General features: G+C 34.4%; 1 protein-coding gene across 1 annotated transcript; it reads left to right on the top strand.

Moving 5' to 3' along the window:
• Positions 1-12,132: 12,132 nt before the first annotated feature.
• Positions 12,133-17,762, top strand: LOC141401956 (uncharacterized). The gene is made up of 4 exons (XM_073982575.1): positions 12,133-14,505; positions 14,866-15,944; positions 17,150-17,372; positions 17,628-17,762. Exons 1-4 carry the CDS (start codon positions 12,133-12,135, stop codon positions 17,760-17,762), a joined length of 3,810 nt encoding a protein of 1,269 aa, XP_073838676.1.
• The last annotated feature ends 1,606 nt before the right edge of the window (positions 17,763-19,368 follow it).

The raw sequence follows: 19,368 nt of genomic DNA, 5'->3' as shown, positions 1-19,368 counted from the left end.
TTCCAAGCAAAAAGCTTAGATAGTCCTCATTACATTATTTCGATGTGTTAAAAACTTTTTAGTCAAAACAATTATAATACCCTCCCCAAAATAACTATGGGTCCTATTGCAACTTCTCTTTTCATGTTAAAAAATGCACTGAGATAAATACGTGTACCAAGGGTGGTGTTGGGTATAACATTTAAATTTTTTACTCAGTCTGAGTTTCAGCATTTTTCAGATGTTTCCACTGCTGCTTTTTGGTCTGGGGAGGAATATTTTGTTTTAATATAACTTCGGAGTTGTTGGAGTTGTCTACTTCCAACGCAATATGGGTTTCCATTGGCTCTTGAATGCTTGCAGATGTACTGCATGATATAAAGGCATGTAAAAACATGATATGATATGATATTTCAATGTTTACTTACCATGGTTGATCTTGTCGCAGTTGTGGAACTGCAAGTGGCAATAATCGCATTCTGGCGCTAGTTCCTGTAACGTGTCTTGGATTGAAGTGGTCCAGACATATTTTTGACTTCAAGGTCAACTTTACACCGCAAGATACGCTCCACTCCAATCTTTTTCCTTCATCCTTTGGCACAGCAAAAAATGTTCCTTTGCCAAAACGATCTTGTTTTTTGCATATGCAGCATACTCTCATTATTATCTTTTCACTTGAAAATAACTATTTTATATTTATACGTATATTTATTTTATTTTAAAATAATTATTTCTGTAATAAAAAAATATTTTCACTTCAAACAATTGTTTTTGTTTTGACGTATGAATATTTGTTTTGATTTTTGTTTTGACGTTTGAATATTTGTTTTGATTTTTTGCGGCGAATTCGCAATCTTTTTCGACGTTTTAGATTCGATCAGCTGGGCTGAGGCATCTACCTTTCTTATTGTACCATGCAGCCTGTGTAGATGCTAACACGTTGTGAACAACAACAAGTTTACGCTCATTAAGAGCACAAGAGAGACCCAAAAATGTTCTCTGCCTCACTCTGCTGTACATAATAAAGAATCTGATCAACAGAAAAATTGAAAATAGTTGTGTCTTTTTACTTTTTCAGTAATAATTATTCAGTAACTTCTTTTCAGAGAGTAAGAGAGATTTTACTCTTTGATAAGAAAATAGAGAAAAAAGTAAAAAGACAGCATTTAGTAAACTTTAGCAAGATAACAGTTGATAACCAAAACAAAAACATTGGCGCCAATGCATGAACGAAAAAATAACTCCAAAGCAATGAAAAAGTTTTTCAATTTTAAGCAAAATAAATAGAAAATAATTAATATATTATTAAAATAATCAATTAATAAACCTAAATCGTAATATTTATAGTATTTTTCCACAAAAAATAATATAAACATTGAGCAGCTGACCATTTGCAGATGATTAAAAAACAGCTGATCGAACTTGCTAAAGGTTGCTGGGAAAAATTCTTTCAGCAACTTTTAGCAATTTCTCAGCAAACAACTGTCAAACTTGTTCTCTCACTTCGCTCTCTTTTACTGAACTTTTGTGTAAAAAGACAGCATTTAGTAACATTTCGTAATAATTATTACAAATTATCACGTAAAAAGACACACCTAATATGAGAATCCATAACACATCAAATAAACCCGAAAACAAAACTTACTTTTTCAGTGTCCCTTACATACCAAAACTAACAGATAGAAACACATTAAGAACAATAACAACATCATCAGTAGAAAACAACACAATAGCATACCGATCGAACGAAACACTACAGAAAATATTTACAAAAAGAAACAAAACAGAAAAATTAAAAGAAAATAATGTTGTTTATGAAATAACTTGTAAAGGCAACAAAGGAGACTCCTGTAAAAAAGTTTATGTTGGAACGACGAAACGAATGCTTAGCATAAGATTAAACGAACACGAAACTGATATAAAAAAGGGAAAGAAAGTACTGCATTAGCTCAGCACATAAAAGAGTATGGCCATACTGGAGATTTTGAGAATGTGCGAATATTGGATATAGAAAAAAGGGAGAGTAAAAGGTATACACTGGAGAGCTTACGTATTCAAGAGAGGATACATAAATCAGTCAACACCAAAGAGGATAAAGATAACACCGAGCTCCAATATTCAGTTGCCATCTTTTAAATGAAACAGTTCTGTGATTTAGATTTAAGTGCTGCAATATTTTCATTTACATTATTATTATTTATTCAAATTCTGTGTTGTGATGTCCAGTTTTTTATATTTTGGATGACAATATCTAATAAGAATGTAGCTAAGACTAATTGTAAGTATACGAAAAATCTGTTTGCACAAAATGTTGTATAAGTAACCAATTGTATTTTGTCGTTAGGATTTTCATAATAAAGAACTCCTGAAGAAGTTGGAAACAGACCAACGAAACGTTGAGTTAAAACATGAAATAAATTATTTTTACCGAATCGGCCCGGTGAAAAACACTCTTCTTGGAAAAATCATAGTGATTCTAGAGCATATCTTAAAGTGAACTTATCCGAGATTTCGTGAGGGAGGCACCCGAAGGAGTGGACATATATAGTCCATATTCGAACCTGATCTATATTTGGTATATATATTAGGATGTGTAAAGTATGGACCATGTCGGTCACTCCCTTCAATAGTTATCGTGAGCAAAATTGTTCCGAACATTTTTGAACTTTTTTGGGGAGGTACTTGACGGCGTGGACCGATATGGCTTATCTTCGAACTTAAACTACGATTGCAAAAAATATTACGAAGGCCACATTTTGGACCGCATCGGCAGATCCGTTCGAGAGTTATCTTGCGTTCCAACCACTACACACGGTGTCATAGGGGTTTTTTTGCAACTTTCAGGCTATTTTCTCAGGAAGTATGGACTTGCCCCTGATGAAACTTGTACCGTTGCATAAGGGGCCTTGTGTACAAGTTGTTACGATAAAAATCAAAGCGATTCGAGAACAGGTCCTAAACTGAACTTTTTCGAAATTTTGTGTGAGAGGTACCCGAAAGAGTGGACCGATTGAGTCCATATTGAAACCGTCTCGTAGAAATTTCACGATGTGCAAAGTATGAACCAAATCGGTTACTCCCTTCTAAAGTTAACGTGCGCACAAATTTTCCGAACATTTTAGAATTTTTGTGGGGGAGGTACCGAAACGAGTGGACCAATGTAATCCATCTTCGAACTTCACGGACGGACATGTCTAAATCGACTCTAAACTGTCTGAAACGGATTTCGTCCAAACATACTTGGGGTCTAAAACCATTATTTCGATGAGGCACATTTTGCCCGTATGAAAGTGTATATGAGTAAAGGACAAAAAAAAACAGTTTACATCAAACCAAGGTTTATACTATTATAATACGCGAACTATTATAGTTTGCCAGCAACTATGGCTTTTACTGGATCAAAGTAAGTGTTTTTGACCAAAATTTAGCAAAGAAAAAATATTAAATTGTGTGGAAGTTGTGACCGCGTAAATGAATAAACATAGGCAAAAACATGTTGAAGCTATCGAGGTTTTTTACATTGATATTCGATTGCTGGTTAAACCATTCAAATGACGGACATCTCTCCAGAGTAAAAGTGAAAGAATACAAAATGAAGATTACACTTCTAATCAGTGTTCGAAAAGAAACAGTACACTAAAATAACGTACCGCTCCAGGTACGGTATCACTAAAAAATATTTTAGCGTACCGTACCGGAGCACAACCACTAAAAAATATTTTAGCGTACCGTACCGGAGCACAACGAAAATCGTAGTCAACCGCAGTCGGTACACTAAAAAATCGTAGCGTACCGCAGTCTGTACACTAAAATATCGTAGTGTACCACTGGTCGGTTCACTAAAAAAATAACGTACCGGTAATGTACCACACATGTGTTTTATGAGGAAATATGAATTGTTATATGCTTTCTTAGCAAAGAAGGCAAGTATAATAAATAAAATTCAATATTGTATGAATTAATGACATTTTAAGTGTTTATAAATATTGAGAAAATGACTAGAAAATATAATGTTGTTTACCATGTTAGGCACTTAGACATTTATGATATCCAAAAAGGGTGAAAATCGTGAATTATAAAATCATTTACATGAATGACTAAAGAATAATTTTACTATTTTGATGTCATTAGCATTTTTTTGGGAAAAAATATTTTTCAGAGAAATGTAATATTTGCTATACAATCCATATTAATATTATCTGTACCAACAAAAAATACTCATATATTTCGTTTGTAGTGAACAGTATTCGCTAAAGCTGATCGCTCATCACTAAGGGTTTTTTCAAGCTATTTTTATTTACACATTTAAAAGTATTTGTAGCCAAATTACAAAATTTAATATGATGTTTTCAATATGGAATGAGGTTTCTAATTGACGTCATAAAGATGTTTATTTTCGACAAAAGTCCCCTTGTGCAAAATCATTATTATTGGTGGCACCAATAACAGAAAATCTATTCATAGCAAGGTAATGTGGACGATCAACGAGAATTTTGCCTGTTACTTTGTGGTACCACTGAAAAAGTCGAAGCAGTAAAAATTCGTACTTCGTATTGTTGGAACAATGAAAATAATATATATATCTCTAATGTACCATAGATGTGCTTTTATGAATTATGAGAAAATGTAAAATGTTTAATTGTTTTTTGTTTTATTATGGAAGACTATATAAATTGACCCCATAATTGTGTTATATACATACATATGTATATCCAGGTGCCGTGACATAACTCCCAACGGACATAACTCCCAAAACGATTTTGGGACTTATGTCCGCAGTGGGGGTCGGACATAGCTCCCAAAAAAATGGGTGTTATGTCCGCAAACCAAGGCGGACATAAGTCCCAAAATCGTTTTGGGAGTTATGTCCGTTGGGAGTTATGTCACGGCACCTGGATGGGAGTTATGTCCGTTATTAAGTGATTTTTATTCAAATACAATTTCTATTTCAAATGTATAAGAAAATTAAAAATTAACTTTAAGTTCATATATATTTTTCATTTCATAATGTAATTTATAATTAATTCAACATTTTTAAGACAATTAAGTTCAAAATAAGTAGTAGCCAATACAAATCGAACTATATTCAAAATTTGCATTAAACCTATTTTTAAGGAAAATAAAAAGGTTTTGTTAAAATTTGAAAATACTTTCTGAAAAAAAATGCCGGAGGCGAAAATATTAAACAAAATCGCAAGATTTTTTACCAAATTATTTTCACTATTTAAGAAATTAATAAGTTTTTGTTAAAATTACCAAACGGTTTTTCACAATTTAAGTAGATAAAAAGTTTTTGCAAAAAGCACCGCAGGCTTAAGTATTTTTGAAAAAATCGCCCGATTTTCTTAATAAAAATTTTCAATTTAAGAAATACCGTAGTATGGTAACACATTTCTGAACAGATACATACGTATTTTCGGCATAATTTCGTTTTTAAATAATTTTATGAAATCAGGAGGATTTTGTGGATACTTCGGCATTGGTTGGCACTAAGGCCTTCTCAAATAACTCCGCTTACATTCGAACTTCTACACTAAAATTTATAAAAAATTTAACTATAAATTTCAAAATTAAGCAAAGAAATAATTTTGAAATTAAGAAAAAAGAACGTTGGGAGTTATGTCCGCGATTTTTTTGGGTGTTATGTCCGCTTTGCTTCACGGGCATAACTCCCAACGAATTTTGGGAGTTATGTCCTCAAAACGCAGCGGACATAACGCCCCAAATCATTTTGGGAGTTATGTCCGGGCACCGTATATCCAAAATATTTGTATAAAGTAATAAAGCACGTGTTGGTGTCACATTGATGTTTTTGGGCCAAACGAACAGTGGAAAAAATACCGATATAGCGCGCCAAAATTGAAAAAAATCACATACGCCTATTTAAAAATTATTGGTGCAGTATTGATCTAAGGTGTCCACAGAATCTAAAGACCGTTAAAATAATTAGTTTTACATTAGCCAAAGAGGAATAACGGTTAATTTTTTGTTCACAATTTATGGACTGGTTTTTATAATATATTTAATTGTATATTTGCGATTTCTATTTAAAATTAGCGAAATTCGAGCGGTACCTTTCTATGGGGGCCATATCAAAACGTGAACCTGTGCAGACAATTCTCCGTCGGAATATTTTATACTCCCAACGTAGACTAAATGCCAAGTTTCAACTAATTCGGTTGGATCACGTGGTTATAACCTTCAAGATAACCAATATCGGCGGAACCCTTCTATGGGGGCTATATAAAAACGTGGACCTGTACCGAAAATTCTTATAGAAATGTATGTATAACCCCAACGGACACTAGATACCAAATCTTAGCCATTTTGGTAGGATAATGTGGTAGAAATCTTTAAAATACCGAAAATCGGCAGGTACCGTTATATGGGTAAAAATACAAATTTAATAATATAATAATAATAAATGAAGTACACTTGCCAATCTAGAGCTGTTCTTATCCAAATTATGGATAAACGTAAACGTATTCTACCAGCAGTTATTACCACTACGAAGACGCCCTCTAAAGTTTGAGTTTTGAGGCATTTTTCTCATATTCTTACCATTTTGTTTTGTTACCTATTACAAACGGATTTTATGTTTTATGCAATTTTTTTATGCCGCAAATAAGCATCATTTTGACACCAACATATTAACGTTATTTTTTCCATTCATAGAAATGGTTTTATGACACATGCATTATCACCCCTTTTTACTTGTAAAAACTGTCTAATTATTTAACTAGGGAACAAATAATATTTAAAAAACAGTGTTTTAATATGTACATTGACTACAAGGACTCTAATGAGTCCATAATAAAATTTTATCAAAGCGAGTAATTAGAAATACATACATTAATAATATGGGTTTTAAACCTAATGCTATAATAGAGGGTGGTACACTTAAAACTTCTTATAGAATTAATTAAAATATGTATTGGTTGGAAATTTCAGATATTTTCATATTTTGCACTAATTTTCTCAAAATTCGTATACCGACCGAATTTACCACATTCGTTCTTTTAATTTATATAATATTGAATTTTAGTTACTATTCTTGCCCTTATTCTCAAAAACATCAAACATATAATTTACGGTACATTACCGGTACGTTATATTTTAGTGAACCGACCAGTGGTACACTACGATAATCGTACTGTACCGCAGTCGGTTCACTAAAAAATCGTAGCGTACCGCAGTCGGTACACTAAAAATCGTTGTGTACCGCAGTCGGTACAGTAAGATTTTCGTTGTGCTCCGGTACAGTATCACTAAAATATTTTTTAGTGTTTGTGTACCGGTACGGTACATTATCGTAGCGTACCTATCCACCTTGGTACGGTACAGAACGGTACGGTACGATACTATAGTGTTTATTTTCGAACACTGATTGTAACCCACACAGCATCACAGTAATCTACTGCCAAAGGCCAAAATTTAGTGTGATATTTTTAAAAAACACCTATTATTTTGAGTGTGCTGGTACCCCGCGATCATATCATATAAATCATAGATCGTGAAAATCCATCCGCTAGATCGTCGAAAGCGGCTAATGCAGAAATTGAAAAATTTGCGAAAAATGTTTTTGAAAATATCGCGGATTAATTCAAGTTTTCAGTGGATCATTTCAGTTAAGAAACCGACACGTCACTCTCGTTTTTGCGGAAACAGAGGTATAAAAATTAAGCTATATGGAAACTGTATCCGATTTATCCCAAAAATACTGTGTGATGCTACATCTACGGTTCTTGATGGATTTTATTGAAATAGGTTTATATCGATGTATTTTTTCACGATCGTATCGGATGGGCATAAAAAGTTAGCGTTATACAATTTTTGCACACTAAACTGCAGACGATGCAACATCGCCGGCGCTAATGTAAATCTTGGTAAATGTTTACAAATGGAAAAAAAAATTCGTTGCATTGGGAAACCGCATGCGCATCAAGGATTTTGCAATTTGCACGCATTTCAAAATGTATTCCCCATTAAAAGGTACCCCAAATTTATATGAACGTCTTCCCTATCTTCCTCAAGATGTTAGCGCGTATTCGGGAAGTGATTACAATGATAAATGTGTGTTTTCGCGTAAAAAAGATGAATAACTCCGACCTAGTTTTCCTACATTTTCTTCAACTAACTCAGAAAATAAATTTGAAAAATATTTTTTTCTTACAAACGTTTTTTAAATTTGTTCAATATATGTTTTTGTTGTTGCTATAATATGCGAACAGCTAAAAAGATTTGCAAAGTTTTGGCTTCATTTGAATCTTCGCAATGTTTAGATTACGTACACACTTTTTAAATATATTTAAGATGCATAACAGCTTGAATTTTATTAAAACATTTTGCAAACTATCATTTTTTTAATTTTTCCTTATTTTCCGCGAAAATTTACATATTTTTCGCTAAAGTTATGGGACCTCAGTAATCATATAGTATGTAGGAAGCCATTAATTTACAATGTTTCTCAATATAATGTGTAGCGCTTTTTTGAGATTTTTTCTTATTATCAGAATTGAAACAGCTATAACTTTTACGCGCAATAACCGAAATTAGTATCTCGAAGAGATTTGGGAATGGGCATTTTTTCTCATATTGGTTGAGTGTTTGGCGACTTCGCTAGAATTCACTTTTTCAATACAAAACTGCTTAGGTCATGTAAGCTCGATTAAAAATTCAATTAATTAAAAACTTTCATAAATAATGACCATCGTCCTACTAAGACAACAATAAATAAAAACCACGTATCGTCAAACAGAAATAACACCCTACAAAACACTGGGTATCGGCTATACAACTACATCAGTATGGTTAAACGTATCGAGATACAACGAGATCGAAACAAACACGATCAGGGTTATCATGAATAAAAATTCCGTGCGGATTTTTTCCCTTTCCCCAATATTACAATTTTTTTATTTCCATATTTAAGTCCAAAAAGGGAATATTTATGTCGATTTGGTGAGAATATTGAATAATTAATTGATTCTAGTAGTTTTTAGCACTTTAAAATATCTATTTTAAAAGAATTTCACTTTTCAAAATTATTTTCCATGCGGAAAATTCCGCGGGAAATAGTTCGGCTCTGTGAGAGAAAATCGTCTTTAGGGATATATCAAAACGTGAACCTATACCAATACATTTTTCAGGAATGTTGCATATCCCCAACTAAGACTCAAATCTTGAAAATACCGAAAATCTGGAGGTTTCGTTACATGGGCGCTATACAAAAACGTGGACCGATATAGCCCATCTTCCAACATTGACCTGCCCATGGCAAAAAGACACTGAGTGCAAAAACATAGATTTTTTGTGAACTCTAGAATGAATACTGGACAAATTCGCTGAATTTGCCATTATTTTAAATGAAATCTAATTTAAAAATCTATTTTTAAATTCTATTTATTTAATTTGAAATTTATATTTAATAATTGTGAATTATTACTATAGTGAATTATAGTATTAGTATTAGAATAAGTAAAATGAATTGTACTCATATTCTAATTAGTTTCTATCTCAATATCTCTCTTTAACGAAAAAAATGTATATTGAATTTATAGCTTACCTAGTGCAAATCCTTTTGTATTGAATTCACTCTTTATATCGACTCGCACTGCAACAAAAACCGCATTACAGTCCACTCCGCAGCGTTTCGTTGAAGTCTGGTTTTGTCTCCTCTTACTTACCCTCAGCGGAACTCCATCCGAACATACATAATAAAAGGCTACATTTATTCATGGTCCATTCGCTGCCTTTCGAAAACATCAGCAAAACAACACAGAATATGAGGTAACATCAAACATCTCTATCGATACTCTATTTATTTGCCAGCGAGTCGGTGAGTGCATTTTCAATTTTTACATACATTAGAAAAGTGAATATCAACGAGAAAGAGTGTGTGTGCAAACAAAAAGGGAAAAAATCCAACAAGAATCGCTAAAATCTATCCATAATTACAAAAACAACAAGTGCCATAAGTAAAATCAACGAATTTGTGTAGTGATAGAACAATTAACTCCACTAACAATAATAGTTCAACTCTCACCAACAAGAAAAAAAGCTCAAAAGTGAGAAAAAATTACATAAAAATCAACAAGTGACTGGTATTTGCAGAAAAAACAACAAAAAATTCCATCTCTGTGCTGTGTGTTGATAGCAAAAAGTTAAATTTAAAAAGATCAAAGAAACACTCAAAAAAATTTGTTATATATTTTGTGTTCGTGAAAAAAAAATATATATAATGAGCATATAAAAACGAGAAGATAAATAGATTCCGTTTGAAAAATATTGCGAGCTAAAAAATTCTTTGAACATAAAAGGTCAATAACCTCAGTCTCATAAAACAGTTACATACATATATATATATAAAAGTACATATATACAGTAAATAAAAAACAGCACACATTTGGAAAGTTTTCATAAAAGCAACAAATACCACGTTAACTGCAATTATTTATCAGCATATAAGGTAATAATACATATTATTACATACATATTGGCACATCTCATAACATAGAAAAAGTCATCTCATATATTGGCACTATCATTATTTTTTGAGTGTACGCATTTATCATCGATAAATTAAATACCCAACAGAAATAATCTCCACCAACAATATCATCGTTAAACAAGCACCACTCTCATCTCTTAACTAAACAAACGTATATACATACACACACAGCGTATATAATTCGAACCACGCTTAGCTAGTGGAGAGAATACGACACAAAGAAGACACGAAATAATAACAACAACAACACAGCATATGATACCGCTCACTATACACCCAAGCAAAAATATTAGTTCATTTCTCAAAGGGTGTATAGTCAAAGAAAAAAGTCAGTTAATTTCAACAAAATAATTAAATGCAAGAAAATTTTTCGGAATTCTCATACGATTAAATAATTAATACACTAACACTGCATGCAATTATACTTACTCATCTCATATATATCATAATATATTAAACATAATATAGTTTTTTTCAGCATATAAAGAGATTGTGTTTTAAGAATGTGCAAGTGAATAAAAAGAAAGTTAATAATAATAATTTGTATGCAAGATTAAGTGCTTTGTTTGGAAAATTAACTTGAATAACTCAAGAAAAATAAAATTTTTTGGTGAAATTTTTTCGAGGATTTTGAATTTTGGAATTCTTTTGGTGAAATTTTTCGAATTTTTAATTAAAATCATTAATAAAGTGAAAGAATATCAATATTTAAAGCAATTTAATAATTTTTCCGTCTCAAGTGTGCCATTCTTAAAGCTACAGTGCTCATCTCTAAAACATATTTGTGAATTTTAAACAATTTTTCTGTGGAAATACGCTCAAAACGTTGTTTTGAGTGCTATTTATTCAAATTTTCAATTTTTTACACGTTTCCTTTTGGGGAAATCTAGTTTGTGAAAATTTTATTTGGGAATTTCGTGAAAATTAAGCCAAGGCGCTTCTAAAATTTTTCGTTTTCAATCTACAAGGCTCATCTCTTTGAATAATTTGAAATTTTAAACAATTTTTTCTGTGGAAATATCAGAGTGCGAGAGTTATTTTCTTCAATAATTGAATACTTTTCAATCTCAACGAATTTTATGAAAAGCTTTGTGAAGTAATTTCTCTAAAATAATTGTGCGAACACAACTTTTACTCAGTTTAAGCGGAATTTTCAGTGAGTTTTAATTTTTTTCGGATTTTCAACTGATTTTCGATTCAATTTATATACGGTTTGGTAGTCACCCTATAAAACTACAAGCTTCTCTTTCAAATGGTTCGGTAGTCACCCATTAAAACTACAACTACATGAAAACATTGTAAATTTTTTGGAAATTCGTGCAAGTTTTAAAAGTTTGGGAAAATTTGAAAAGTTTAAATTTCAAGGTTGGAAATTTCTCTCTCTCTCTCTATTCAATATTAGTTTCAATTAAACATACCAATTTGGAATTACTCGTCTCATTTAAGCATTTTTAAAAGAGATCTTGAAGAAATTCATTTGTCTAATTTCACACTCGATATATCTTTTCTCAATTTGAATATAATTGATAGTTGAAGAATATTTCAAGGTTTCAACTACTCGAAGTTGAAGTTGCTCTGACCCATAGAAGAATTATTATCGTGATTAATATTTTTAATTTTGGGATTTCACTTAAAAAGTCAACATGTCCATCTCTGAAAATAGTGCCAATGATTCCTTGAAAGCTTCCAACAGTAATGTTGTTGCGCAATCATCTCCAGAACTTGATGTGTTTCTTTTTGAATGCGATCATTTAGTCAACTTTTGCCAGCAGTTTGATCAAAGTGACATTACGGATCAAACTGACTCAGTTTTACAAGTCAAGTTATGCGATTTAGAGCAAAGATGGGTAAATTTACAGAAAGCTTACAGAAATATCATGTTGTCTCCTAAATCCTCTAATGTAAAAGAATTTAAAGAAAATGCAAAAATCAATTTTAATGCTACTTCTGAAGCATATTACACGGCCAAGTCGCAAATTGAGGACATTTTAAGAATGTCAGCTGCTCACAATCAGCAGAATCATGGACAAAACGTTCCTCCAGCTAGCTTACATCAGTCTTCTCTTGATAACTCAAACATTTGTATAAAGGTTCCTCCATGTGACACAGAGATATTTTCAGGGGGCTATGAAGAATGGCCTTCTTTTCGTGACATGTTCACAGCGGTCTACGCCGACCACAAACAATTGTCCCAGGCTCAAAAACTTTATCATTTGCGAAATAAGACCAGAGGACCTGCAGGGGCCATAGTGAAACGATTTCCTCTCTGTGATGACAATTTTCAGTTAGCATGGAATGCGCTCAAATCTCGATATGAGAACAGAAGGGTCCTTGTAGATAATCAGCTCAAAATCTTGTTTAACATTCCTGTGGCTAAAATGGAAAATAGCGAGTCTATTCAAAAAGTTCATTCTACGGTCAATGACTGTCTTTGTACCCTAAAAACTCTCAAAGTTGACATAGAAAGTTGGGATCCAATCCTTATATATTTAGTCTCTACCAAATTACCTGATGAAACTCTATCTCTTTGGGAGCAATCGCTCAAATCACATCGAGAGTTGCCAACATGGGCTCAACTAGACGAATTTCTTATAAATAGGTTCGAAGTAGTTGAACGAATATCGAGCATTCGACAAACAAAAGTGTCTCAATCCTCAACTTCTAATAATTTCCTTAAAAAACAACAAAACTCCTCTCAAGAAAAGGTTGATTTTAAGTGTCCCTATTGCAAGACGAATCATCAGATCAGGTCGTGTCAAGAGTTTCGAAAATTGTCAGTACAAGAACGTGTAGATTTTGTGGTAAAAAATAACATATGTTTCAACTGCTTATCCGCTGGTCACATGAAGCAAAATTGCAAAAGTAATAATACTTGTTTGATGTGTCACAAAGACCATCATACACTTCTTCACATAAACAAATCTTCTTCAGAGAACTTTTCTAAGAATTCAAGTCACGGTGACTCAAACAAGAAGTCTTACAACCCAAATCACTCTGCTTCCCTGGAAGCTCCATCAACGTCAAAACTAAAACGCTCGTCTCAAGTTCAAGCCAATTTTTGTGCCGATAGCAACACAATTCTTCTTCGAACAGCTCTAGTTCAAATCGAACGCATGGTCGAATTATTTACACTGAGAACTCTAATTGATCCAGGTTCTCAAAGAACTTTCATTTCAGAAAGAGTGCGAAACTTATTGCAAATTCCCACCTCTAAAGGTTGTTTCGAAATTACTGGCGTTGGAGGCCAAAAACAAACTTCTGAGAAAGAATGTGAGTTATTTATTGTCGCCCAGAAGCACAATATACGTTTTTCGATTACGACTATCGTATTACCCAAAGTCGCTCAATCGCTTCCTTCTGTTACTTTTGAAGTCCCTAATCCTCAAGCTTTGGAAGATATCGATCTGGCTGATCCATCCTTCAACAAATCGTCTCAAATAGATCTTATCTTGGGTAATGATTCTGAAAGGTTTATAAACCTAGAAGGTATTAAAAAGAATATATGTGGCAACGCATCTGCTTACAACACAATTTTTGGTTGGGTGCTCAGTGGCCCCATGCAAATTGAACAAGTTCATTCGTTCACCTCTCGAATTGTTGAATCTGAAAACCATTTAATAAGCAATTTGTTAAGGAAGTTTTGGGAACAGGAAGAAGTTCCACGCACTTTACCCGTCTCCGTCTCAGATGAATTCTGTGAAGAATTTTACAAGAAAACAACAACGCGCTCTTCAGATGGCCGTTATGTTGTCCGATTGCCCTTTAGAAACGAATTTTCTGATACATTATCTCTTGGCTCTTCAAGGTACATAGCCTTAGCCCAATATACTCGTTTGGAAAAAACTATTGCGAACAATAATGAGTTGGCGACTGAGTACAACAAAGTTTTAAATGAATACTTGTCGTTAGACCACATGGAAGAAACCTCGTCTCATGAGCTATGTATTGAAGGCAAATACTTGTCATTTTATCTCCCACACCATGCTGTTGTACGGCCAGAGCATAAAAGCACGAAAGTAAGAGTAGTTTTCAACGCGTCTCGCAAATCTAAGTCAGGATTTTCTCTTAACGACGTTCTTCATACGGGTCCCACTCTTCAAACAGATCTAATTTCTGTAATCCTTAATTGGCGTAAATACCCCTTTGTCTTCAGCGGAGACATTCAAAAAATGTATAGGCAAATTCTCGTGCACCCACACGATAGAGCTTATCAAAGAATTCTCTTTCGATCTAGTCCAGAAGATCCTATTAAAGACTACAACTTAAAAACAGTCACATTTGGTGTGAATTGCGCACCATTTCTCGCAATACGCACACTACTACAACTAGCAGAAGACTCTAAAAGTGAATATCCTCATGTCTCTAAAATAATTCAGCAAGAAACATACGTTGAGGCTTCTGGAGGCTTCACTGTAGAAGAAGCTATCAAAAATCAGCAAGATCTTATATCGGTTCTCAATAGTGCAGGATTTCCTCTCAAAAAATTGACAGCAAACGATAAAAACCTCCTTTCAACAATCTCTACTGAAGATCTTTACGATTCAGAATTTCTCAACTTACAAGAAAATAGCTCTACAAAAACACTTGGAGTTAAATGGAACGCTTTAACTGACACTTTCTCATATCACATCGATTTAGTAAGAACAAATCAAACAATGACTAAACGTCAAGTACTCTCGATAGTTGCTCAACTCTTTGACCCGGCAGGTTGGATAGCCCCAGTAATAATTCGCGCGAAAGTATTGATGCAGCATCTCTGGTTAGAAGGTATCGATTGGGACGAAAAAATTAGCGCCGAATCAGAGGCAAAATGGAATAATTTGTTGTCAGATTTGCAAAATATTGGTGTAATCTCAATTCCACGATGGATTCAGTATTTCCCTCAAGACAAACTTGAAATTCATGGGTTTGCTGACGCTTCTCAAGCTGCCATTTGTGCCTGCGTATATGTTCGCTGTCAAACAGAGAAAGGTGCTGTCTTTTCCAATCTGCTCGTAGCTAAAAGTAAAGTTGCCCCATTGCAGCCAATTTGTTTGCCAAGGTTGGAGCTTAGCGGTGTTGTTTTGCTCGCAAAATTAGTTAACTACGTTGTATCTACCTTCGATTTCAAATTCACAACAATAAATTTATGGACAGATTCTTCTATTGTACTAGGTTGGCTTTCCAAACCCCCATGGTCATGGGAAACATTCGTAGCGAATCGAACCGCCCAAATACTAGAGTTAATTCCAAACGCCGTTTGGCGTCACGTTCCTACCCACGACAATCCTGCTGATCTGGGTACCAGGGGTTGTAAACCTCAAGACTTTTCACCAAATTCAATGTGGTTTCATGGTCCACATTGGCTTACGCATCCATCAACAGAATGGCCAAAGAAGAACTTTATTGGTTCCCCTGATATAGGCAAACGAGCAAACATAACGAGTATGGTTGCAACAGAGAATAAAACAGATCCGCAAGATTCCGATTTTTTGAAACCAATTTCTACGTACAAACGTGCGTTAAAAGTCTTTGCTTATGTTGGCCGTTTCTATCGAAATAGCATAAGCAGACTCCACAATTCATCCAGAACATCCGAAGAGAACTTAACACATTCCGAATACTCTTTTGCTAAATATGGGCTAATCATTTACTATCAAAAAATGTTCTATGAAGATGAATATAAGTGCTTGGAAAACAACACTGAAATTTCGCCAAAAAGCTCCCTAAAGTCACTTAATCCGTTTCTGGATTCAAAAGGGATAATGCGAGTTAATGGCAGATTAGCTAATTCATCTTTACCATACAATGAAAGATTCCCAATAATTGTTCCAAATAAATCTCGATTTTGTCGTTTATATTTAGAGCATTTGCACACCTGTTTGGCTCACGCTGATTGCAATCTTATGTGTAGAATGGTTCAGACTGAATTCTACATTTCTCGTCTCAAAACAAAAGTCAAAAGTATCATACATAAATGCAAAACATGCATTATTTTCAAACAAAAATGTTGTTCACAAATTATGGCTCCTTTACCACCGGAAAGGTGCAGTTTAACTCCTCCGTTTCACATCACTGGAATAGATTTTGCAGGCCCTTTCGAGCTAAAAAGTTCTATTTTGCGTCAATCTCCAATAATCAAAGGTTACGTTTGCTTATTTGTTTGTTTCACCACAAAAGCGATCCACTTAGAGCCCTGTTCAGAGTTGTCAACAGTAGCATTTGAGGCCGCACTTGCTCGTTTCGTTGGGAGGCGAGGACTACCCTCACGGATAGTATCGGATAATGGGAAGAACTTTCTAGGTGCTAGTAGACATCTCGCAAAAGAATTCTGTAGTTTCCTGAAATCGTCAGCTAAGGACATTTCTGACAAATATGCTATTCATGGCTTCGAATGGAAGTTTATTCCACCCATGCCCCACATATGGGCGGGTTATGGGAGTCGGCTGTGAAAAGCTTCAAACACCATTTCAAGCGCATTGCTGGAGCTCACAGATTTACTTTCGAACAGTTGGCTACAGTACTGGCTAGAATTGAAGGTGTTCTTAATTCGCGTCCTATCTCTGCTGTTTCAGAAGATCCTTCCGACTTCACTGCACTAACGCCTGGACATTTTCTTCGAGGATCTCCTATTATGGCATTACCAGAACCTACAAATCAAAATTTGTCTCTCATAAATAGGTGGTTGAAACTGAAGGCAATTCATCATCAATTCTCTCGCAGATGGAAAGAAGATTACCTAAAGGCATTACAAAAGCGTTACAAATGGAAACGGACATCCCCAAATCTAAAAGTCGGTGACTTAGTCGTCGTTATGGACGATTTGTTGCCTCCAAGTGAATGGAGATTAGGTAGAATCACCAACACTCATAGCGGATCAGATGACCAAGTCAGAGTAGTCGAGGTAAAAACTGCTTCCGGTATCATAACTCGACCAATTGTCAAACTCTGCTACCTGCCTTTATTGGACGATGATGCATCAGAATAACACATCAACTCTAATTTTCATCCATCAATTCACAAAAATCATTTCATTTCAGCTCTAACTATATTATAATCATTTGGTAACCATATCACACCTCATTTTTCTTTATCTCATCTCATTTACTTTCATTTCCAAAATTTTAAATGGGCCGTACTAATATTTGTCCCATTTCAGGTCAAACAGCAGCCGAGAAATCTACCAATGTGTTTTGTGCAAGCAGCGTCATTCCTTGCGGTTCTGTCCGGATTTTGTGATGATGAGGGTGCCAGCGAGAAGGAACATCATTCGGAAATACAAGTACTGCCTTAATTGTCTAGCCAAGAGTCACACTGTGAAAGATTGCCATTCTAAAGATGTCTGCCGCAAGTGCGGTTACCAGCACCACACCATGCTCCATCCCGAATCGCAAGGCAACTTTCGACCAAATGTACACAGCCGGCTTGCACTACCCAGCCCTGACCGCAATGAGTCTAGTGAGTTGGCTCGCTACACCCCTACGGCACATCAGTCAACATCGCAGCGCACATACCGATCGGCCCGCCGACCTTCCTTCCAACAACGTCAGTCACCACAGCAACACCGAACCAGAGCACCTCAGCAATTCCAGCAAAGGCAACAACCGAAGCGTTTCTATACCCGCCAGGTTCACCATAACAACTCTCCACAGCGTACGTCTACACGCAGAGTTATAATGCCAAATCAAAGGGTGTTATCGCAGGCCATTAAATCTCTGGCGTCGGTCTTATGCGTTTCCGCATCTGTTGCACAGGTGCAAGGCCGGGGCCATGGACAAATTCGCTGAATTTGCCATTATTTTAAATGAAATCTAATTTAAAAATCTATTTTTAAATTCTATTTATTTAATTTGAAATTTATATTTAATAATTGTGAATTATTACTATCGTGAATTATAGTATTAGTATTAGAATAAGTAAAATGAATTGTACTCATATTCTAATTAGTTTCTATCTCAATATCTCTCTTTAACGAAAAAAATGTATATTGAATTTATAGCTTACCTAGTGCAAATCCTTTTGTATTGAATTCACTCTTTATATCGACTCGCACTGCAACAAAAACCGCATTACAGTCCACTCCGCAGCGTTTCGTTGAAGTCTGGTTTTGTCTCCTCTTACTTACCCTCAGCGGAACTCCATCCGAACATACATAATAAAAGGCTACATTTATTCAATACAAAGGACGGCTCAGAATTTTATCTTGATCAAAAATTTATCGGAAATGATTATTTCAGTGCGTTAAAAATGAAAAACAAAATCAACATATGTACCTTCCATACTATATGATACCCTCCGAAAATAGTTGATGTTGCGCGAAAACAAAATTTTAATAGTTTTTGAAAAGGAATATGGCAACATTTCCCATATGTATGTTTATATTTCTTCAAATATCTAAAGTAGAATATAAACTCATATTAGTTGAGTTAAAGAAAATGCAAAATAGTACGACTTAGTACTATTTTTCCAAATTTCTGCTAGAAACCCGTTCCCAAGAAGTAGCAAAAGTTGCACTTCTCTTTAACCAAAAATGGAGCTTAATACCGCTCTCTTCTACTATTTTCGACTAGACAAATTTGGGTGAGTAGACACTAGCAGCTTCCTTCCTGGCATCTGATTGGCTGGTACGTTGATTTTGACGGTTCGGACAAATTGTTTTCAATGTTTGTTATTTTTCCGTTCCCGTACTTTTTGAACAAATTTGTATGGAACAGTAATTTTGAATGTTACTTCTTCTGCGGGAACATAGCAATTATGCATTTATTTTAGGTAAATTAATAATATATTTGTTCCAGTTTTTTCAAATATTAAAATAAACTGTTCAGTCTTTTTGGCGATGGTTGAGAAGATTATAATAGTTCGAATCTCGCAAAATATTGCCGTCAGCTCCCACTCTGATT

This window comes from Musca autumnalis, unplaced genomic scaffold (genome assembly GCF_047663935.1).
Source record: "Musca autumnalis isolate F117 unplaced genomic scaffold, ASM4766393v1 scaffold_1, whole genome shotgun sequence".
NCBI classification, from domain to species: Eukaryota; Metazoa; Arthropoda; class Insecta; order Diptera; family Muscidae; genus Musca; species Musca autumnalis.
This window is presented reverse-complemented; position numbering and strand designations above follow the sequence as displayed.

Bases quoted from the DNA above. Each gene is read 5' to 3' on its own strand.
- LOC141401956 (XM_073982575.1), top strand. From the start codon at position 12,133: ATGTCCATCTCTGAAAATAGTGCCAATGATTCCTTGAAAGCTTCCAAC. The intron at 15,945-17,149 runs GCAAGATTCCGA...TCTCATAAATAG, and splicing joins ACAGAGAATAAAACAGATCC to GTGGTTGAAACTGAAGGCAA. The intron at 17,373-17,627 runs GTAAAAACTGCT...GTCCCATTTCAG, and splicing joins ACCAAGTCAGAGTAGTCGAG to GTCAAACAGCAGCCGAGAAA.